The sequence below is a fragment of the Fukomys damarensis genome, unplaced genomic scaffold (assembly GCF_012274545.1).
Source record: "Fukomys damarensis isolate Sample0158 unplaced genomic scaffold, DMR_v1.0_HiC HiC_scaffold_30, whole genome shotgun sequence".
In the NCBI taxonomy this organism is placed as follows: Eukaryota; Metazoa; Chordata; class Mammalia; order Rodentia; family Bathyergidae; genus Fukomys; species Fukomys damarensis.
Window position 1 is genome coordinate 26,684,272 of NW_022900942.1, and position 15,131 is coordinate 26,699,402.

The following is a 15,131-nucleotide window of genomic DNA, read 5'->3' on the forward strand; positions in this document are numbered from 1 at the left end:
AAAAAAAAAAAAAAAAAAAAAAAAAAAAAAAAAAAAAAATTACAATAGCAACGGATTTTAATCAATTAGGAAAAATTATTATTCATAAATTCACTCATCTTTCAATTTTAAAGAATGAGCATCCTAAGGGCCAGGGATTTAGCTCAGTGGTTCTACCACCTGCCTCGCAAGTACAAGGACCTGGTACCCACAAACAAAAAATAAAAATAATGAGCACCCTTACAGCAGAATTTCAGTGAGTAAATGTAGAGGCAACAATAAAAACATTAAGTCCCCAAGAGACATACACCACAATGATAACTGCTACTGGCAAGAATAAGGCTGGATATTCAAATTTGTGGGTAAAATGAGAAATGGGGTATTTACATATTCTCATAGAATCTCCTCACAAGATACCTATTAGTTACAATGCGAAAATAGCAATTTACAGTGGAGAAACCTAAGAGAACACAGCCAGTGATCAGAGTTGGCAAGGCCAGGAGTGAGTCACTTGCCACCAGGTACCTCATGGTAGGATGCACTGGGAAGGGTACAACCTCACTTCTGTAATATCCCTGCAAAAACAAATGACCAGAACTAATCATTAGGAAACATCAGACAAGTCCAAACTGCAAGTCACGGTACCAAGTAACCCATCATCTGCAGGTGTCAACATTATGAAGAAAGGAAGGAAACTGTCAGATTCATAGAGAAGACAAGGCAGCTAAAGGTAGTCATAGCCTGGACTGGATCCTGGAGGAGAAAAGTATTAGTGGAACAACTGCTGAATCTGAAATAAAGCCTTAAAATTAGTTAATGATACTGCGTCAACAGGATATATAAAGAACTAAAAAAAAACCAAAACAACAACAAAAAAACACCAGACTCCTCAAATTTAAAGAACCAAACCAAAAATGGGCATCTACAATGAATAGACACTTCTCAGATGAAGAAGTGAAACAGCAAATAATATATGAAAAAAATGTTCAACATCATTGGTCATTCAAGAGATACAATTTAAAACAACACTGAGATTGGGGGAAAAGGAGCTCTTCTTCATTGTTAGTAGGAATGCAGACTGGTGGAAATCAGTGTGGAGATTTCCCAATAATCTATAACTAGAGGTTCCATTTGACCCAGCTATTCCCCTTCTTGGTATCTTCCTGATAGAATTAAAAGAATCATACCACAGCCAAAAATGGAAGCAAAGCTTTTGTAAATAAGGAGGGGAAGGGAGAAAAAAAGCACAACATATCATGTATGGGTACAAATTCCCTATGATATTACCATTATGTATGTCTAAAGGTACTAATAAAATTAACTATTTAAAAAATGTTCATGTCTCAGTTGCAATCACTGTACCATGGTTATGTAGATGCGAACAGCAAGAAAGCTGGGTGATGGGTATGCAGAAACTCTACCATTTCTGCAGCTTTTGCTGCACCCTAAAATCACTCCAAAATGAAAATGAAAAAATATATACTTACATGTTGTAAATTTATAATAACTATGCAATGAGAATTGTTTATCTTGGACAGCTTCTTGCATGAAAAATTTTATTTTTAAAATTCTAATGTTCAGGGCCGGGGATTTAGCTCAGTGATTCTGCCACCTGCCTCGGAAGTACAAAGCCCCCCAAAACAAAAACAAAAACAAAAAAACAAATTTAATGTTCAGACAGGAAATAGAAAATGGTTACTATGTATGATACAAAATATATGAGGTTTGTTATTATATTTAATCTTCAAAAGAGCTTTCTGTGGTGTATACTATTACTTCTACTCTAGATGTGCGTAAAATGAAGCTGGACAATTATTTTCTTAGAAAGCCACACCACTGGCAGGTGGCAGTGCCAGAATTCAAACCTCCTCTGTCAGGCTTCAAAACCCAGGACTCTTCAAAACCAAGTTAGATCCAGAACTGACCTGTATCCACATGAAGAACCTCAAAAGATAATAAGATTTATTTGGATGGTTCACAGCTCCTGAATTCAACATATGCCCCTCTTCTTTAGAATCTTCCTGAAAAATTATTGGTTCTCTCATTGTGTAGAGGTCATCAAGCAGCAAATAATTATCATAGATCATACTGCAACTTCAAAGATTTGAACAAATACAGATAACTTACTCTTTCACTACCAGTTCACCTAACTGTAGAATATCTGATCCAGAGGAATGACCTCTGATATTACCTTGTACAGGAGAATTTAATTTGATGTTCCTAGAATGACTCCTCTTAAGGGGCAAGAAAAGGAGACCCACCTAAAACTGTACAATACATACACATTTATATGAGAAAGGGCTTGTGGCTTGCATGAGATCATCAGGTTAATGATACCAACACAAAAAAAACAATTTTATGGCTGAGAGCAGAGAAACTTCAAAGGTAAAGGTTTCCTGTGGTTAGAAAACTAAAAGCCTAAGCCTAGCTTCAATGTGTGTATTCACGACTAACACAAAGTCCCCTCCACGCATTCGAGCAAGAACCAAAAGAAAACTACTTCAACTGTAATTCCAGAGATAGTCCCCAAGGCACAATGCTATACGCCAAAGGAGATATCGTAATAAAATAGACACAGACCTTACCCTCCGGAGCTCGTCACTGAAAAGAACAGCTAAACCTGGCCACATTTTTCTTATTGGTTTTCTAAATAAGGAATTTATGTAACCATCTTTTGGGGGGGTGATACAGGTGATTGAACCCATGGAGCACTGAGCTATATCCCCAGCCCTTATTTTTATATTTTGAGACAGAGCCAGACTAAGTTGCCCAGGCTGTCCTGAAACCTGTGATCCTCCTGCCTCAGTCTCTCAAGTAGCTAGGATTAACATACAAAGCCTTGCCCAGTGCTATCACTTTTGCTGATGTTGGGCAATGGGAGAGCTGGGACAGGGAAGTAAAGAGATACAGTATGTATCTGTACCAATACTCCACAGTGAATACATTCATTATGTATCACAAACACACTAACAAAAAAGAAAAAATGCTGATGTTTTAACTATCTCTATACCACTCACCAAATTACAAGTTTTTGAATTATACCTTTAAAAAATATGCATTATCTTTCAAAAAATTTAAGTATTTGACCTATTAGATTACAACAAAATACTGCAAAGAGTTTAAAACCAAAAGTTATATTAGTAAGGAAAAAATGCATTTGAAATAGAGGAGCGTAGCTACTGAAGAACATGTCTATACAAAATACTTCTCTTAGTAAAGATATTTTAGTTTGCCGTGTAAAGATACAAGATCCCAATGATGAATGTAACTGTACTGTATACTTAAAAAGTACCAATAAACTCAGTAAGATTTTTAAAAAAAAGACAGAATTTTAACATAAAAGGTATTTTAGTTGGGAACACAAGAATGAAAGAAACGGTGTACAGCTATAATACTAATGCTGTAGGGGCTGAGGCAAGAGGATCACCCTGAGTTTGAGGCCACCCTGGACTACAGAGTGAGACTCTGTCAAGAACAAAGGAAGGCAGGTCAATACAATTAATAGCTGGGTGTGAGCCAGGCGTGGTTGCACACACCTGTAATTCAGCACTCTGGAGGCTGAGGCAGGAGGATCACTGTGAGTTCGAGACCAGCCTGGACTACATAGTGAGTTCCAGGTCAGTCTCAACTACATAGTGAGACCCTGTCTCAAAAAACAAAAACAAAACAAAACAAAAAAAAACCCAAAAATAGCTGGGTGTGGTGGTGCATGCCTGTAATCCTAGCGCTTGGGAGGCTAAGGCACTAGGACCCAAGTTCAAGGACAGCACGAGCCACATAGTGAGTTCAAGCCCAGCCTGAAATAATTAATAAAAACAAAATGGCCATCTAAAATGAGAAGCAGTTAATTATCTTGATAAGATTTTAATTTAGCCAGTTAGGCTTACCTCTAACAATCTCTTCTCCAATTCATATCAAAATAATCACACTAGAAGGAAAACCATTATGGTACTGACTGCATTGTGTTTGGCAGAAACTGCTTAAATTACTCCAAAATTCTTCTACACATTTTTAAGGTATAGTTATGGTATTAAAATAAAGTATCCCTTCATAGTTCACTGGTTCAAAACCTTTATATACTTGTTATAATGCATAGTGATAGTTCATTGAGCAATCTAGTAAATCTGGATGTTTCCAAAACTTCTGACCTGGTGGAAGTAAACAATTATGTCCTCCTAGGATCTTTAACCAAATATAATTTTCAGTACAGTACATGTCTATTAGCACAGTTCATATTTATATCTCATATTAAACCCAAAAGGATTGCAGGATGCTTGACATCTTGCATGTAGCTCTTTTTGGGTACTTTTTTTTCCCCCTGATAACCAGGAGTCAAACTCAGGACCTTGCACTTGCCAGGCAGGCATGGTGCCACTGAGCTCCATCCCCAGACCTCTTTTCAGGTACTTATAATACAAGACTTTGAAGTGACTAATGCATGTATAGCTCCCACTTTAAAGAAGAGGGGTTTGATGACTTCCAAATCAGAACTTAGTCTAGATCCATTTATTCAATAAATATTTTCCAACTGACTACTAGGCATGTACTAAAATCACTACAGATGACAACTGGGAGAGTGGAACATAAAGTCTTGTGGGAGAAAGAGATAAGCGGCCTCCCTTCATATGACAGTGTTCTGATTAAGGAAGGGCTACTATGGAAACATTCAGGAAGAAGACCCCATTCAGTTTTAGGAGACCCAGAAGGAATTTCCAGACGAGATGCTAAGCTGAGACCTAAAGGCTAAGAAGTCTGCCACTAGAAAGGTGTCTCAAGCTGATGGAACATTACCTGAAAAGCCCTTGAGGTACATGAGCAAAAGGTGTTGGAAACACTGAAGGTTTTGCCAGGATGACCATAGGAAGATATCTTGAGATGCAGGTGAGTCACCTTATGAAGGCTAGACTCTTCTGAGTGAGAAGGGAATGTAACACTTTATGTAAGAAAGTGACACAAATGGATGTGTAACCTTAGGAAAATGCCCTTTGCCTAAGGTAAGAATAATAATCAGGCAAGAACTGACAGCTGCCTAAACAAAGGCAGTGGCTACGAAAGCAAAGATAAATGGCTGGTCGAAAGAGTAATTTAATACATGGCTGGGGCCCAAGGGGCTGGCTAGAAAGGAGACATTACCAAGTTAGGGTGGACTAAAACTAGGGGATCAGTAAGCAGGAAGAGTGTAAGTTCACTGTTAGGCTTATATGAAAGCTTCTGTGAGGTACGCAAGAAGCTAAAATACCTCAGAAGTGGCTGGATTTTGGAGACTGAAATTTAGGCAAGAAACCACAGATTTGGATGCTATATATGAAGTGAAACTATGACAGTGGCTGAATTTCAGGGGGTATGGATTCAACAAACAGATGGTCTGTGTGAACTGGATGTGGCTGAGACAGGTGCAGGACAGGTAGAGAGCATGTGTGGCACTGGTTTTCAGAAGAGAGGAGAGCAAATGAAAAAAGTTGAAATTTGGGCTTGAAAGGGAAGAGGAGTATTCTGATGAAAAGAAAGGAGAAAAATATGAGAATAAATATAAGTATGCTTATAGGTAAAATCCCTGAAAGTGGAGCATTCCAGGCCAACCCAGCATGACAGAATAAAAGCATTGCTTTCCGACACTTCATTTTACCATTTTGTAAGGCATGTCTTTCCTTAGTTCCTTCAGAAGCCTGACTGAATAGATTTGGAAGGCAGCTATGCTCACCACTATACCACCAACGCAGACTGACTGAATAGATTTGAAAGAGCACGCTAATGCTAACATCTCCTGGATGACTAGCTCCAGCTGGTCACACCCATCACATGTGCACCATAGATAGACACACATGCACACGCACACACACACAACACATACATTTTTGAACATGTGTAAGAAATGAAAGGATTGGGCTACTAGATAATTTTAAAATCACATCCATTTTAACATTTATGAAATCCAGCTTGGGTGTCAAGTACAGAAGATTCTTCTAGAATCACCACACTGGGCTCTAAAGGAACTACAGCTGATGTTTATACAGTGGGTTGATGAGGTATTGCTCCCTAAGACCCACCCAATATTTACAACGGTACTGTAAGAGGCTACAACAGAAGCCTAAAATTGAGATAATTAAGCAGTTGTGCTACTAACACCAAACACATTCCATCAGTAGCTATGTTTTATATGAAAAGTTACTGTAGTTACATCATAATAAAAACATCTCTACACAATTTGTGATCCTAGTGATCAATGTTCAAAGGTACATTTACACCATTTGGATGAGACCAATACACCACATTAGCTTCATGAGTAGCTAAAACAGTACAAATAAATGAAATTAATAAAAGTAATGAACATGTAATATAATTAATAAGATTTTCGAAGATCTAGTTATACTCTTTGACCTATAGATTACCTCTAATTAATTTATAGATTATTCACTATAATAATTAATCAATTCCTAGGTACTCTTTGCACATGCTCCAAAAAGATAACAATTTTGTTCTACTGGTTTAAATTAAACAAATAAATGGTTTCCTATAAAAATATTGTGCATCTGAATGCACAAATTTCAGTATCACTAAAAGTGGAACCTGCTGGTGTTACGTTCCTCCTGGCATACAAAAAGAATGCAGTACCTATGACAGATCTAAAAGCTTCAATCTGAATCTAATCAAAGTTTAGTAATTATAAGATACAGAAGATGTGCTCGCTTTGGCAGCACATATACTATAAGATACAGAAGAGCAAGTTAAAGAATGTTAAAAAGAAGCAATTTCCCAAATCCAACAATGTGAAGGATACTCTATAGGACAAACAATTCAATTTTCTCAAAAAAATCATTAGTATATTAAAAATTTTAAAAGGACTGCTACAGAATAAAGAGATTTAAATTACACAATACGCAAACTCTTTGGATCTTGACCAGACAATAAGAAAAAATGAATGCTGCGTAACACCGCATCTAGATATAGTATTAAATAATATTAAAAAATAATTCTGCTAAATGGAAATAAAGTGTTTGTAAATGGGGAGTGTGGAGGGGGTGAAGGGAGGGCAGGGACAAGGGGAAAAAATGAGAACCAAGACCTGTCATGTGAAGGTACAGGATCCCAGTAATGAATGTAACTGTACTGTATACTTAGATTGTACCAATAAACTCAATGAAAAAAATAAATAATTTTGCTTATTGCATTAGGTCTAAAGAGAAAGAACAGGCGTATTGTAACTCCAATTTTTCAGGATTCTGAAGTGTAGAACTTCTCCTGAAGTTAAAAGATGGGGTTCCTCTTCCCACTACAAACTCAAGGAAGAATCACAGTAAGTTATACAAACGCTCCTACAGCTCTCAGCACACCCACTGCCTTTCTCTCCTCCCTTCTTCTTTTTTTTGGTCATAGAACTAAGAAGTACATTCAGACACGTGTAGCTCTGGTTTGCCCTTGCTCACATTCTTTGGCTACCAACACAGGCATAATTTACTCCTAGTCTTGGGGTATACAAATGAAAGTAGTCAGCAAAATCATGGAACAAAACTAGGTGAGGCCGGGAATGTCCATTTCACAGATAGAGAGACTGAGAAACAGAACATGGAATGACCTTCGAGGCTTCACTACTCATTACCAACAGGGTTGACCCTAGAGTGGAGCCCATGTGGTACTTGCACAACCTCCTGGCCCGGACAGCTCCACCTCCACTGACCTTCCCATGTTCCTTCCGCACGTGGGAGATGTACACATCTCTCTGCGTGAACAGGCGGTCACACTCCCAACATGTCCACCCAGGACTGGCCACCTTCTTGGATTCTGCTGACTTTTTCACAGGAGATGGAGACTTCTTTTCTGATTTCTCTTTCCCATTCACAGACTTGGTGTCCTCTTTGCTGTGGTTTGCTGAATTTTGAGTTGCAGGCTTAATGCTCAAAGGCAAGTTTATGCCCAAGTTGGGAGGCCCTTCGATACTTTTCAATGTTCCATGCATAGACTGCATTACAAAAACAAAAGAAGTATCTATCACAAATCACACCACCAAAAGAAAGCATGCGTAAACTATCTTAATGCTTTGTAGGTATTTTAATGGGATTATTCATCCATTCAGAAATATTTTCTAACATATAAAGAAAACCTAAGCTAAAATTACACATCTTTAAAACAGGACATTTTCAAAAGGACATTAACTTTTATTATCATTATAAATTATGGGCTTCTAGTTCCTAATAATTTTTAAAAGCTTATATATCTGCGCCTTTTAAACACCTCTGTATTGAATCCAATTAGTTCTGGTACTCTGCCTTCCCCTTGGTCTCAGAGCAAGTCCCTTATAAGATACCATTTCCAGAGAGTGTCTTACTTTCCTGTCTGCAGATATGTCTAAGTTACTATACTGAAGGTGAGAAAGCCTTAACTCACCAACCTGAACTGACATCTGAGACTCATCATCAATGACAAGCCTTTCTGCATCCCTTTCAAGCATTTCACACCATGGGAGTATATCTGGAACTGGGTGGGTTTCTTCTGCTGGGTTTTGGAGCTAATTTTCTTCTCCTTACCTCCTATCCCAGTCATCCCTTCTTACTAGTAACTCCCAGACCAGCAAACTGTACATATTAGGTACTCAAAATGCCTCTTGTAATTGTTTAGTTATTTATTATCGTTAATAGACAACAGCCACCTTAAACTCACAGGATTTAAACACAAGTGGGACAAAAGTAACAGCAGTTTGATTCTAAAGACCAACCCACTTTGGTTTTTCCTTTTGTTTTCATTTTAAAGGCATAGAGTCCAAATAAATATAAGGCAGCAAGTCTGTCCCTCAGTATACATTTTATGTTTGCCTTCTCTTCTGATCAGGATGCAAGCGAGCCACTCATCTCCCCATTCCTGAACCTACTGAAGATGCACACTCCACCCTTCCCCAGGCCCCTGTCACACAGCTGACACTAAAAGATCTGAGTCCACTTCCTCCTGTGTGCTCAAGGAAGCAGCTATGACTTCTGCCTACTCGTGTGTATCTTCTCAGGGGAAAATCTTCTCTATATAGCACCAGCATTAGTCAGCCTTCTTCAGGATCTTCTTTCCCCAAAGGGTAAATGAGCTTACATAACCTCACAGCACAAACTACCAGCTCTATCCAATGAACAACTGAGAAGCTGACCACAGGGGCCGAGAGCAAGGTCTACCAGGGCTCCTTGAAAAGAGAAAAGCTGGGCAGAAATGGTTTCCTGGTGGCCAAAAACCATACGTCTGTTTCTCTACCATACAGGTGGAAGGATTCAGTATTTGAAGAGTCTTCAAGTTTTAATTTGTTTAACCATTTATTTATTTATTTACTTTTTTAGTACCGGGATCAAACTCCATACCTTGCTCTTGCAAGGCAGGCGGTGGAAACACTGAGCTAAATCCCCAGCTCTAACCATTTTAAATACCAAGAAATTTTTCATAAGTTTCCAGGTGAATGCATTTCTACTAACTGAAAAGCTGAAGAGAGGGTAAGATGCTAAAGAATTCTTCTGTAAAATAATTTTAAAATGGTATAGACATTATTATAGAAAAGCAGCAAAAATTCTTTCAAGTCAAAAGAGGGGAATGGGATGTGTGCATGAAATGAAATTACTAATCTTTATTTACATAATATAAGCAAAAAAAACAATAAAGCCAAATCTTTTTTAATAAAGAAAATACAACTTGACTGTGGGTGTAAGTCTGTGATGGAGCTCTTGCTCAGTATGTGCAAGACCCTGGGTTTGAGTGTCAGGGCTACACAAAGGAGAAGAAGCCTGGCATGATGGTGTACTCCTATAATCCCAGCAGTCTGGGAGGCTGAGTCAGAAGGATCTCAAAGTCAAGCCTGGCCTAGAAAACTTTGGGAGACCCTGTTTCAAAAAAAAAAAGACTGAGGATGTAGCTCAGTGAGAAGGTCTAGGCTAAATCCCCAGTACTTGAGGGAAGGGGAGAAGAAATACAAGTTAGTTCTTTTAAAATGGATTTTTCATTAGCTCATAAAATAACATAAATATTTTAAAGTTTGCTTCAGTGTCAACAGGGAGTACAGGGAACCTACAAAATAAATAAATCTGTATTTTGGTAAACGAAGAAATTAACTGAGGCAGGTGCAGTGGCTAACTGAAATCACAGCACTTGGGAGGTTGAGGCAGGAGGATCAGCTCAAGCTCAAGGCCTGTCTAACCTACACAACTGAGTTCAAGGCCAGCCTGAACACATTAAGACCCTATCTCAAAAAACAAAATAAAACAAAAATCTTCAAAGAAATGATTTGAGTTGGGTTAAGCTGGGCAAATAAAAGTCCACTTCATTCCTTCCTCAGAGGCACTAGGCAAGGTAAACATACAGCAAGAACTAGCTATATTATCTTAAAAGTAAAAACAGGGTGCTCCTAAAACTATATATATGTTTTACCCACCCCAAGCACATAAATCCAGGATACTATTTTAAGATGCATATAATATTCAGCAAATGAAAATAGAAGTGAACATTCCCACTGAATTCATATCATGTAGACTGGTAAAGTTTCAGATGAATAAAAACAACTCCCTCCTCCTTGTGGCCACAGCACTTTACCATACATTTTAACTCTGTATTCCTCCAAATTCATCATTAAAACAAAGAAGACCTCAACCACAAAGTCCAAAAACTCCACATCCATTTGGGATGAGTTCCAGAAAGAAATCCTTTAAAAGTTGCTTAAGAGGCATGTTTCCTTTCTTTGTGTGTGTGTGGTGGGGGTGGTCATTGACCTATTATACAGTGGTGCCTCAGTTCACGACCTTAATTCTTTCCACAATTCTAGTCACAAACCGAGAGTTGGACCAGAACCAAATCAATGGTTAGGTTCAGTGTTGACCTTATGAGGATATTTGATTTGGTTCTTGTCCAATTCAGCTTGTGACCAAAACCATGCAAAGAAATTAGATTTGTGAATTGAGGTTCCACTGTACAGTATACTAAAATATTTTAGTCTAAATCCAATGTCCCTGTATCTTTATTTTCTTGGTCACTCATTAATATTTACTGTCAAAAGCAATTTTATAATTTTTGCTAAAACACTTAAAATATCCTAAGTGGATTTTATTGCACTCCAAATGACAATGACAAAACACATCACCTATGCATTTATTCCCCCTTCTAGTGCTGCCACCACCATCTTTACTTTGCCTACAGGAGCAGAATCTCCAAGACGTTAAGTTCCTTTTCAGTTGCAATTACTCTATATGACCTCAAATACGTTCAAGAGAGAAACTTTTAAGAATTAATAATCTATTCATTTAACAGACACAAGATGAGAATAAGTGACTTTATTTGCTCTTTAACTGAACATTTTTGTACAATGTATCTTTAAAAGAAAAAAACTAAGAAAAAGTGATTGAGTTTATAATGATAATGGGTTTTGTTTCTCCATTTAAAAGTCATTTTAATCTCTAAAAGCCAATGGTTATTACCTAGTAATCACACAAATAAAAATGCTAACCAATCACAGTGGACAGTTAAGCTAGAACTAAGCACCAGTCTGAGTAAGCTGAACAGACTGAAAATAGATCATCATGGCCCCTTTGGAGGTAGGAGAGTAGATAGTCCAAACAAAACATTTACTCATTAACAGAACACCCACTAGGGACCAGGAACCTACTACATCCTGAATATTTAGTAGGCAACTGACACAGACTTTTTGGGGGGTGGGGGTACCAGGGATCGAACTTGGGACCTTGTGCTTGCCAGGCAGGAGGTGGAATCACTGAGCTAAACCCCCAGCCCTACACAGAATTTTTATAGTAAGAAAAAAAAAAACCTAAAAGATCCAAATGCACCAAATATAACATGAAATTAATTGCTTATATAATTTCAAGGGAAGAACTTTCATTTTTCTAAGTACACCAATATTTATGTAAATTAACATAATCTGTCAGAGCTCTTGTCCATATCTAAATCCCATACAACATGGAGTTCTCAAAAGTAAACTTCACAATCATCATTTTCACACACACACTTATGTGTGTATACATATATATGTTTATAATCTCCTAATATTTTATTATTTTATATATGTTTATAAACTAATATTTACTTTTTTTTTTTTAATCAGGACATGCACACATCCCACAGTCAAGTGAACACATGCTGACCACATGTTTTGTTCACAGACAACAACTAGCATCCATCCCTTCCCTGGACAGCGTGGCACACTACACAGCAATCGTAGCTCAGCCCTGGCTGATGCCAATGCATGTATCTGCAATTCACTTAAGAGGAGAGGAGAGATGCACACACACCTTGATATGGTCCATCATAAGTTGCTTCTGTGCATATAAAAGAGAACAGTCTGGACACTTGAAAACAGACACCTTCTGGTTTTCAATGTGCTGGTCAAAGTGGCGGTACAGCAAGGTTTGCAGGGTGAACACAGTGTCGCACATGGAACACTTATAGATTATTCTAAAACAGAAGAAGTGCAGCGAAATAATGTCAGTCAGCCTCATGTCTCAAGTCAAAGAAGTGCCACTTGGCATCTGAAGAATTCAGGAGGTAGAAGCACGTTGAAAACACACAAACACAATTAGAACAACATTTTAGCTGTGAAACAAACTTTTCAAGACAACTGGCATCACTCAATCACAGATCAACCTTAATGTTCTAAATAAAGACATATTCAGCTACTTCTGTTTAGAAGTCTAAATTAATGACCATTTAACTAATAACAAATCTGTAACTGGCATGTATTTGTCGAAATCTTCACGTGTTACTTTACCCAAAGCAAAAGCATCCTTTGAAGAGGGGTGCTTAAGATCAGACAGGGCTACCCAGCTCAAAAAGGGACCCTAACCTGAAAAAGAATTTGATTAAAGAGCTCTGGAGGCTCATTCAGCTCAAATGCCTGAATAAGTTATTTGTTACAAGTTTTCCATTAAAGTTAACAGCAATTTTATACATGAATATCAACATTTCTATAACAGTTCTTTAAAAAGGAAGCTCTATGCCAGTGAACAGTTATACACTGAGATAAAGACATAAAAGAAAGCCCACACTACAAGAAAATTCATTGTTTCTTATGCTTTCAATGCTTTAAAGTACTCATTTGTCCACTACAACTATTTCCACACCTAATGTCACACCAAGCAACCTCCTTACGTAATTCAGCAGACCTGATCCTCTGAATGTAATCCCTTCTACTCTCCTACACCCTCCACTGAGGCTCAGGCAAGGGGTATGGCAGAGGTGAAGTGCACAACTCGCTCTACCATCCTTTGCCTCTGACAGATCTGACTGGTCACTGTGAACAGCTCTGGCCACAGTAGATCACCTTTCGTGTATCTGCTGTGGGTCATCCAGGCCCTGAGGGAAGGCAGGCGCTATGGGTTAGTATGGCCTGTGAACAACTATGGGAACAGACACAAAGAATCTAGGGGACAGCTTGGGGGAAGTTCAGAGGAAAACAGGCTGAAGGTGAAGGCCACAGAAGAAAAAGGAAAAGTTGCGGTTTCACTTGCTATTTCTACAGCAAAGCCAGAGAAAGGAATGCCCTCTAACACGACTTGTCTTTCCTCTCAGGCTCCTTCTTCTTAAGACAGCACTTCTCACACAGCTTCAAACTTCACGGAGCAATGCTGTCAAAAAATTACAGATTTAACTTTCATGTTTTGCTTTTTCCACATAACATTTATAAACTTAATTGGAATAACACGTGTTTTTCCAAAGTCTTGACACATTAATTTTCACCCCTGACTGGGGACGCACTGAAGATCAGACAAGGTCTTATGGGACTTTACAACACAGCCCAATGTTGGTAGCCCATGGTGCAGCTCAAAGAGCATAGCAGGTGTTGACAAGGATGTGTCCACTCCTCACTGTTGCAAATCATGAGGGTTGTGAACAGCCAACATCCAATAACATAAATGGTTAAATAGAGCGACCATGCAACATTTTTTAATGTTGCTGTAGACACATACCAATGACATGGAAAGATTTTCACAATAAATAAAACAAGTTAACAAGACAGTGTTTCTATATAATTATATTTTTAAAGGGTACAGAAGAAAACTAAAAGGCATATAATTGTTATCTCAGTTGGTTGATGTTATATATCTTTTTATTGATTTACTTGTCTGTACTTCCTGGGGCTGTTTTTCCCCCATAACTGGAATATAACCATTACAAAACAGACAACTTTAATAAAAGCACTGAGATTCATTAGTTGGGATGAAAATTTCCTCAAGATTCCAGTTTTCCATTTTCTTTCTTTTTCTTTTTTATCTTCCAGTTTCAGAAGTATTTTTTGTGAAAAAAATGGCGTGGCTCTCATTTCATTCATACTACATTCCTCTAGGGAGGGGTTTTGTCTCTTTTGAGATGTTGTCTTATATCTACTAACCAAGAAAGTGCAAAACAAAAGATAATGTATGTACTTAACAGCTTCCTGAGGAACCTGAGAATTAGATTGTTGCTGTGTTGTTGGAATACCCTTTCACACTATGGCCATACCACCCTGATCGCACCCGATCTCGTCTGATCTTGGAAGCTAAGCAGGGTCAGGCCTGGTCAGTATTCAGATGGAATACCTTTCCACAAAACATTAACCAAATATAAAGGGGGAATTTGCCCCATGACATTACAGTAGAGTAACCTGGCAGACACCAACCTGGCTCAGAGATGAAGGTGACATCAATAATGAGCAGGATGGGGGAAGGCTGCCTGAGCCCCCAGTGGGACCCCAGAAGAAGAGTGCAGCATCATTTCTGAGACAATTCCTGCCAAGAGTGCATGTCCTATGAGAAACAGCCATGGACAGACAGAAAGTCATCCTTGGGATGAAAGACCTGTATCTTCTTTTAAATGGCCAAGACATGGTGGGGGTGGAGGGACCAGAGATGAGACAGAACAATTATATTTGAAGAACACACCTCTATTAGAATCTTGGAGACAGTCTCAACAGCTGGAGAAGTGTGAATGCAGTCTACAAACTGGATGGTGGTGTGACTAACAACTTCCGAACTTGGGACTGAGTGGTGATGATTCACATGCATGTCCTTTTTGAGAGAAGGAGAACTCATGGGAAGTATTTAGGTCACAGCAGGATATAAGAATAGTGGGCTGGAGTCGGGGATTTAGCTCAGTGGTGCCTCTTCCTGCCTCACAAACACAAGGACCTGAGTACCAAAAAAAAAAAAAAA

At 38.4% G+C, this 15,131-nt stretch overlaps 1 protein-coding gene across 4 annotated transcripts in view; it reads right to left on the reverse strand.

The window, feature by feature from the left end:
* Znf532 (zinc finger protein 532) overlaps positions 1-15,131 on the reverse strand; it is a 114,167-nt gene that overhangs the window by 25,000 nt on the left and 74,036 nt on the right. For 3 of the 4 annotated variants that reach the window (XM_033757341.1, XM_010603373.3, XM_010603372.3), the window contains 2 exons: positions 12,237-12,399; positions 7,655-7,936 (listed from right to left, as the gene is read on the reverse strand). The exons of the other annotated variant lie outside the window; for it this stretch is intronic. In XM_033757341.1, coding sequence (XP_033613232.1) covers positions 7,655-7,936; positions 12,237-12,399 — 445 coding nt within the window. The remainder of the gene's footprint in view (positions 1-7,654; positions 7,937-12,236; positions 12,400-15,131) is intronic. 4 annotated transcript variants of the gene reach the window in all.